The 9,524-nt window shown below is 28.7% G+C and overlaps 1 protein-coding gene across 1 annotated transcript; it reads left to right on the top strand.

Annotated features, from left to right (window-relative positions):
- Nucleotides 1–4,768: 4,768 nt before the first annotated feature.
- Nucleotides 4,769–8,193, top strand: LOC130936065 (receptor-like protein EIX2). Its single transcript, XM_057866043.1, has 2 exons — nucleotides 4,769–7,177; nucleotides 7,966–8,193. The coding sequence occupies exon 1, from the start codon at nucleotides 5,012–5,014 to the stop codon at nucleotides 7,172–7,174; it is 2,163 nt and encodes a 720-aa protein (XP_057722026.1). The 5' UTR covers nucleotides 4,769–5,011; the 3' UTR covers nucleotides 7,175–7,177; nucleotides 7,966–8,193.
- Nucleotides 8,194–9,524: the final 1,331 nt, after the last annotated feature.

The raw sequence follows: 9,524 nt of genomic DNA, 5'->3' as shown, positions 1-9,524 counted from the left end.
AATTTAGTATGCCTACTTTTATATCACTCTTGATTTTTAAATTTTTTATGTGTGTACAATTAGATAAAATATACTGACAAAATAGTCCATCATAACTTAATTGAATAAATTAGCTTCTAAAATAATCATTTTTATTCTTATTTATTTGGATGACAATGAAATGTTAATTTAAAATTGCATACATACTAGTGGAATAAAAATAGTAATAGCAACGTTCATTAATAATTTAATATTAGCACAAACTACTATTCAAATGTATTGTAATTAACCACTTTTTGTGTGTTTAAATTAAATAAAAGATATCAAATGTAACCTTTTTAAATAGATATTATCTCAAATAACTAATCTGTACAAGATGAAATTCTATCATTATTTAACTCCTCCTATTTTCTATATGATTTTATCTATATGCAAGATTTATTTATTATCTTTTACAAATTAAATAATTAAATTTATTGACTTATAAAAACACAATTAACTTAAAAAACCAAAACATAATTAACTCTATCAGCAAATAAAATCAGGTTTAAAAAAAACAAAAAATTTCAAAAACCCAGATAAAATATTTGCAAGCGTATTTCAAGAATAGTAATTTCCAAAATATAGTGACATAATATTTTTTTTAAAACATAAATTAAAAAATTTTAAGTGAATCTAAACTCTTAGGTAGTGTTTGTTTTGAGGTACTGGGACAGAGATTGAGAGACTGAGACGCAGTATCATGTTTGTTGGCTCAGAGATTGGTACTAAAATTTCTGTCTCTGTCCCCAAAATTTCAGTATTTCAGTACCTCCAAAAAGTAGGGACACAAGATACTGAAATTTTTAGAGACGGAGACTGAAATTTTAATAACATTTTATACCTAAAATACCCTCATTTCAATTAATTAATTTCAATTTTATCCTTTTTACAAATTAAATTAGAGTTTTATTCTTGTTTCAATTTCTGTCTCTCACTTTGCACCAAACAGAATATTGAAATTTATTTCGGTCTCTGTTTCTTAGTCTCTGTCTCTCAGTCTCAGTATTTCAGTATCTGTCTCTCTACCAAACGCTACCTTAGGTATATGACTATATATAGCACTGTTAATCTTCATTTATTAGCTCTACCAAAAATAAATATATTAAATATTGTAGTTACTTGTCAACGAGTTATAAGTTATAACTCAAATAATATAGTCTATTCATATTCACTTAGAGGTTGCGAGTTTGAGTCTCCTTATCTTTGATAAAAAAAAAAAAATTGTGGTTCCTTGGTAAAGAAGAAAGAAGAAAGATTTACAAGAATTCTTGAACTCTATGGCTCTCATCACTCCCCAAAGTAGCTTCAATCCTTCAGATCAAGAACTCATTCTAAATTTTCTTTTCAACAAGATCAATCACATACCTTTGCCTAGTGAAGCCACCACCAACATTCATGAATGCGAAGACTTGTTGTTCGGCGAAAAGAAGCCGTGGCAGATTTGGAAGGCGTTTGGCGGCCGCGGCGATGGAAGCGAAGGCGGCGCACTTTACTTCTTCTCAATCAAGAAGAAGAAAACCTCAATTATCATCAATAATGAGAATGGTTCATGGGAACCTGAGAAGGAAAGCAGAGCTAGAACTATAATGTCAAAAGAGGGAAAGCAAAAAAGAATTGGTATCAAACAATCACTTGTTTGGACTGAGAAAAGTAGTGTTAGTTCATGGATCATACACAAATATTGCCTTAATTCATTTATGGTGAATGCTTATTATGCAAACAATTATGTTCTGTGCAAATTGTTCAAGAATCAAGGAGATCATACTCTAAAGGAAGAATCAGGTACTACTGTAGATTATTATATTTTATTTTTAAAATTTGTACAAAAATTACGATTTATATAAATATTGAGAGAACAATCTGATAGTATTAATTATGGGTCATGATTTTGAATTTGAAATTTATTTGTTATATTTTTTAAGAAAAATTACAAGAAATTAATTTTTAGTTACTCAATATTAACTAATGTTAGAATTTAATTTTTTAATTTATGATTTAGGATTAAAGATTTACAAATTTAAGAGTTTAAAATTTAAGATAAACAAAATACTTTTAAATAAGTTTTTTAATATTTACTGAAAAAAAAAATGATTTTCTAGTATTGCTCATTATTTATTGTACTTATATTGAATGTTGTTAGTTTTTTTTCCTCGTAGATACATTTAATGAGTGACATATATAAATTTGTCAAATTAATACCTTTTTGTTGGGGTTGCATAACTTCTTGGACTGAGGAATAAATATATATAATAAGAAGTATTAATCTTCTTTTAGATATAGTAGAGGCCATAAATATTTGAATTTATAATCATTGTATTTGAGTTTTCATATTTGTATAACATAGAAACCAAGCAATCTAAGCAACGGAAAATTAGAGCTACCACCAAATGCACTCTCCCTAAACATCCTGAAATTGGAGCTGCGGCCGCGACATCCACCTATAACAATGGTGTCTGGATAGATGCTTCGGAGAGAACAAAAAGGTTTAAGATAGAACAACCCTTCCAAACACAGGTTGATACTGATGATGATGTGCGGAAGACTAAGGTAAATAATGAGAGAGATGTTATGTAACGAGTAAAATATAGGCCAAGGTCTAATTAAGATAGTTTTATTAATAATCGATCTATTACAACTAAAGTGATCTTAATTGCAGTTGGTAGGAGTTGAGCGCGAGACCTTTGAGATAGAGAGAAAAAATTGGTAAGTATGTGAAAAATGTGTAGATATATGTTGTACTTAAGATTTTGAAGGAAGTGGAGAAAATTGTTCAATCCACCTACTAAAAAAAATAATTTTAATGAATACGTAATTACCAGAAAAATCATTGATATTATTAACAAAGAAACCAATTCAACTGATTCTAAATTTTTTTGTTTTAGATTTATTATTAGAGTGGATTAATGGTTAGTGTTTTAGTAACAGAAATTAAATATTAAAAGTTATTTTATTAATTTAATTAATCTCTATTTTTTTTATTAAATATAGGAAATTCGAATCCGCAACTTTTTAATTGAATATGGGGAGACTATGCCATTTGAGTTATAACTCATTGACAATTTAATTAGTCTCTGTTGAATTGTATTTTTCATTACTTGGTATGAAATTTTAATAGGGAAACTTTGTTTAGCTTATCGATGGAATTGTCCTTTTTGCCTGTGCAATCATATTTACATATCCTCCTGTTTTGAAGTATTGGATTAAGATGCTGTCAATGGTCAAGTTATTTTCAAAAAATAAAAAGTAATGCCGTTAGTTAGTAGTTACACAGAATATTTATTCATCTAAAGTTTTTTTATTTTGAAATCATCCAAATAGTAAAAAAAAAAAAAAATCCGGGTGAAACCGTTACATGCAGTTGCGGGGATGGAAATTCAGTTGCTGCGCGCCAACAGATTTGGAGGCTAATAATTTTAATAATAATTGGCGCCAAATTTAATTTGCAAATATATATATACATATAGGAACTCAATAATTTACCTTATTAATTAGTATCGGTTGAATTGTATTATTCATTAACTAGTACAAACTACAAAGTTTTAGCATTGAGAACCTTTTCATTATTATTGTTTTTTCCTTTTATATTTTATCCCATGTGGTAGTGTACGTTTAATATTTTATTTTTTTCTACTTTTAATCTATAAATAAAACTAAAAATATTATTTTTATACTAAAATCAATCATCAATATATTTATATATAAATACAAATATAATTTAATTTATTTTTAATATATATTTTATATTAATAACTAATTTTAATATACAAATAAAATTGTGCACTTTGTCAATAATGAAAATAGCCATCTACATTTACATATCCTTCTTTTTTTTTTTTGGTCTTGACATATCCTTCTTTGGTCATTGCTCATTAGGTTTTTTTTTTGGTCAATTGCTCATTAGGTTAAGATGCTTTTGATGATTGTTTTTTTCTTTTTTGATTTTTTTGGTTTGCTGATGGTTTTGCTTTTGAATTCGTTGGGTTAGTCGCGTGTGTGTTTTTGCATCTAAAACATAAAAAGCTATTTGTTTGGGCCGAAAGAAATTGGGCCCGCATCCTCAGTTTTATGGCATTTATTTGACCAAAAATATAACATTTAAAAAAATTAAATGCAATTAACCCTAATTGTGAATGGAAGATTATTTATTGATACAATTTTAAGCATTTGAATTAACTTAATATTTTTTATTTTATTTTTAACTTAATATTATTTTTTCCATATTCTAATCCTTTACCGGGCTTTAGTTATTTTGGAAAAATAAAATCTTAAAATAATAAATAATTAACTACAATTAATAACAATGGTGAAAATTGAAATATGACCAAGCAAATGAGAAAAAAAGTCACGCGGACTCAAAACTTTTTTTAATATAAATACTTGAAAAAAAAATCTATGAAATTTTTAATATCTCATTCGGTTGAAAATATAGTCTAGGTGCTAATGTTAGAATACAAGTCAATTAGTCAACCCTTTAAAAAGGGTCAACAGGTACAGGAAAAAGAAGATGGCAAAGATTTTAATCACTGAAAATGTGAAATCACAAGGGGCATGAAATTTTCATCATGGTCGTTATAAAACATTTAAAATAATATATAAATTAGTTCAATAATTACCAAGAATAATACAGGAAGCCTCCTAGATCTTACACCATTGCCAATTTTCCAAAAGTTGATCTGAAAAAGGAAACGATCACTTTATATATAATATAGTAATGCAAAGAAGATGCATAAGAAAAAGAAGTCAATGTTGGTGGCTTTGACTTTTTCCCCTCTAAATGTTTTTATATTCCGTTTACGGAAATATTTGGTCGCGATAATTAATAAATGCTAAATAAGGCAAGTTTTGACTGTTTTTTTTGTCTACCTTTATTTAAATTAATTAAAAGATAACCTTATGATCCCTCTCTTTTCTATAACTAAACTGTGTTCTCCTCCACCACTTTGAAAATAGCAAAATCCCAATTCAATCCTTCTTGTCCAACCAACCATCCATGGTTCCATTCACTTCACAAAGTTACTTCATATTCCTACTTTTCCTACTTACAATAATGTTCAATGGAAGCATGTGTAGTAGCAATTCTACATTGGTTCCTTGCAATGAGAAAGATCAAGGAGCACTATTGATGTTCAAACATGGTGTCATAGATCGTTACAACAATCTATCTTCATGGTCTATTAAAAAAGATTGTTGTGCATGGAATGGAGTTCTATGTAGCAACATTACAGGCAGAGTCACACATCTTCTCTTGGAAGATTCATATTTAGCAGGTGAAATTAACTTATCATCTTTGCTACAACTTGAATTTCTGAAATTCCTGGATTTGAATAACAATGAATTTGAAGCAATAAGTGTTGACAATAATAATTATGTCACACTTTATGATACTAACCTTGAGCACCTTGATCTATCTTACAACCAAATCAAAGGATCAATTCCGGATTTGATTGGACAACAAAAGAATCTAAAACAGCTTAACCTATCAAACAACCAATTGAGAGGATCTATTCTCGATTTGTTAAGCCAACAGATGAACTTAGAATACCTTGATCTATCGTCTAACCACTTTAACGGCTTGATTCCAGAACAATTTAGCCAAAACAATAAACAATTGAAGTCCCTTGACCTTTCCAACAACTTGTTCACCGGTTCAATTCTTTCAACTCTAGGAAACCTTTCATCCTTGAGAGAGCTAAGAATTGGCTCGAATTCATTCTCCGGAACCATATCCGAAACATTCTTTTCCAAGCTTTCTCACTTGGATACTCTAGACTTGAGCAACTCAACTTTCGAGTTTCGTTTCCATCCTGAATGGATTCCTCCTTTTCAACTCACTCAACTTTTCTTGGCAAACACGAAACTAGGTCCTTACTTTCCATCATGGATTTATACACAGAAATCACTTCGTACTTTTGATGCGTCAAGCTCAAGAATTTCAATTGTAGATGAAGATAAGTTTTGGACATTAATAGACCAATGTTCCTTGGTCTTTATGTCCAACAATTCAATAAATCTACACTTGTCAAACTTAACATTAAGTACCGGAGTTTTAAGATTGGACCATAACAATTTCACAGGAGATTTGCCACATATATCACCAACCACCATATACATAGATTTATCTTACAATTCCTTCTCCGGATCAATTCCTAGTGATTGGGAAAATTCTCAATATTTATTTTATATCAACTTGTGGAGCAATGCTTTAACTGGAGAAATCCGCCAATTGAACTTTTCCAAGATGAGTGCTCTGAAATCATTGAATCTTGGAAAAAATGAGTTTTCCGGAATTATACCAAGCAATTTTCCCAAGTTGTTAGCAATGGTGGTACTAAGATCTAACAACTTTGAAGGAGAAATTCCATCAGAAATTTTCAACCTGCCTTCTCTGTTTCACTTGGATCTTGCTCATAACAAGCTTTCAGGACCAATGCCAAGATCCACCTACAATGTCACTGAAATGATTGCAGAAAATTACTATGGCCTTGAAGGAATGTTCGATTATGACACAGTTGATTCGTTTACAAAAGGTCATGATTATGATTATAGAGTCAATACAAACATGAAAATCATTGATCTTTCAGCTAATAACTTGTCCGGCGAAATTCCATCCGGTTTATTTAGACTAATTCAGGTTCAATCATTGAACCTGTCTTATAATCGATTTACCGGAACAATTCAGAATGCAATTGGGGGCATGAAGAAGTTGGAATCTCTTGATCTATCCAACAATATGTTTTATGGAGAAATTCCTCAAAGCATGAGTCTTTTGACTTTTCTGGGCTATCTTAACCTATCTTGCAATGATTTTAACGGGCAAATCCCAATTGGGACTCAGCTTCAAAGTTTTGATGCATCAAGCTATGTTGGTAATAGTAAACTTTGTGGAGCCCCTCTTGGAAAATGTGAGCAAGAACCGGATTTTGAAGAGCAAAATACAAGAAATGAAGATGGTAATGATTTCATTGAAAGAAAGTCACTCTTTCTTGGCATGGGAGTTGGATTTGCTGTGAGCTTTTGGTGTATTTGTTGTTCGTTTGTTTTCGACCAAAAATGGAGGCACACATATTATCGATTCCTTGATCGAATGGCCGACCAACTATATGTTATGATCATGATAAAGCTCAATAGGTTTCGCAAAATTGATGTAACTTGAGAGGTAAGACAGCTAAATTAAACTAAACTAAACTATTGAAGTTGATATTTAAGAATGTTAGATGATTTGATAAGTTTCATTAAATTATCTTCTAACGATTCTCAACTAAACTATTAACTTTAGATAAAGTCATAAAGACAAATTGTATATGAATTTTCACCATTTATATATATATTATTTAATTTATTTTTAATATATATTTTATATTAATGATTAATTTTTATTATTGAGTTATGAAATGAACATCTCCTATACTATTTAGAATAACCATCCGAGTACAAGGGATAATAAACATCTTCTATTTTTGGGTTCATCAAGGATCGAACTCTTGACCTTTCAGATCTAGCGCTTTAATACCATGTCATGATACCACTCATCCCAAAAGCTTCAGCTGATGGAAAAAGTAACACTAATAATTATATCTCTAATACTCCATAAACCTCCATTGTACACATTGTATAAATATTTCATTGGCTCCTCATACTTTCCCTATTTTTAATTATATGAAAACATTTTTGTACGAGTAATCACCGATGTTCATAATGCATTATTATATATATATTAGAAAAGTATAGGTAGACAATGAAAATATTAAATAATGTGAACAATGGATATATCGAATGTTTATTTTATTAGGTGTGCGAATGGTTATTCTAATATTAAAATTTAGATAAATAATTTAAAAGTGTAATGTATTTTGATTTAATTGGTGATTATTCCTAATGTTCTAGTTACTTAACATTATCCGTATGTATTTTACTAACTAACAACCCATTGTGATTTGTGACCAGGAATTTGTAGCTAGAAGGATTTCCATTGGACTCGAAGTATATATTTTCTTTACCCTTTGATCCTCCCGTTGTTGTATCATCTTTCTACAAATACAAGTTGTATTTTTTTTTCCTTTTAAGGTAAGTTGTATTCTATTTTCATCACATGAGTGCCATGAGAAATCATAAAATGTATGTTGCCTCTGAGAGCATTACATTTTGTGCAGTTTGTGCTTCTATTTATTGTTTCAAAATAAAATTCAAGAGTAGATTATTGTTTTAATTTCTAATATATTAATTTATCGATAAAATAACTCTGACAAAAAACAATATGTAATTTAAAGAAAGAAAAAGTATGGATTCAGATCTTAATTATTTATTTTATACATAAACTTGAACATATGAATTTTCATACAAAATGAATCACTAAAATTTGATGTCTACACTACTAACAACAAATTTAAGGATTTTACCGAATGTTTTTTGTTAATCCACCTTGTATGCTGAGAGTATTAAGGTATAAACTATGACTAATTACATGTTCATTTGTTTGATTCTTGTTTTTATATTGCCTAAAGTTTAATTAACTAATAAAAAATAATTGATAATTTTCTAATATTTCTCAATAAAAATTTTCATGGGTCAATTTCAAAATGGATATCAAAATTTGCAATATCTTAATATTCCTAATAACTTGTTCTATGGTTTGATTCTTTCAACTTTGGAGAACCTGTCATCTATTGGAATTAGGTAATTAAATATGCACACTGCTATTTTGTTTTAGGTAATTATCTTATAATATTCACATTATGAGTATGTAACACATACAGTCATACATCAATGATCACTCTATACCTAATAGCTTTCTGAAAATAAATTGAAAAAAGAAAAAAAATGCCTACTTTGAATTGGTCTTGCATTGCTTGCGGCCTAGGAACAAAATGCATGTGAATGTTCATATATAATTTTATTTTTCTTATCATCACTTTGTTGAAATAATAATAAAAATAATAATAATAATAATAATAATATGAATAGCAATATAACACAGAATTATAAAACGATTATTTTAATTGAATCATAATTAAATTGATTAAATTAGTAAATCAATAAATCAGTAATTAAACTGGTTCGATAATTCGATTTTTATAGAACACGGTACAATTGCTGAGAATAGTAGACTGTGAGATACATAATTAACAAGTTTCGTAGTTAAATGAACAAAGCCCCCACCATTTACGGGGACAATAACTTAGCCTTCTTTTTATAAAGTTTAGTCTAGTAAAATGTAACTTAAAGAATAGGGGTTAGGACCATTGCTCGTTTCAATAACTTTCAACAGTAATAATGTAATTGACAACTACTTTTAAAATTTAGTATTGTAGTATATAAAAATAATTACATGAACTTACGATACGATATTTAAATATTTATTTATTGTATTTGATATTACCAACCAGTAGTAATTGAGGCTGGCAAATATTTATAAAAAAAATTTAGATAACTAATTCCATCAATAAATAAAATTTGAGATAGTTTTTTAACCATTTGTGAATCTTTTTTTTTGGTTAACAACCATT

The sequence above is a fragment of the Arachis stenosperma genome, chromosome 6, assembly GCF_014773155.1.
Source record: "Arachis stenosperma cultivar V10309 chromosome 6, arast.V10309.gnm1.PFL2, whole genome shotgun sequence".
In the NCBI taxonomy this organism is placed as follows: domain Eukaryota; kingdom Viridiplantae; phylum Streptophyta; class Magnoliopsida; order Fabales; family Fabaceae; genus Arachis; species Arachis stenosperma.
Note: the sequence above shows the minus strand (reverse complement) of the source record. Positions and strands in the feature narration are given on the sequence as shown.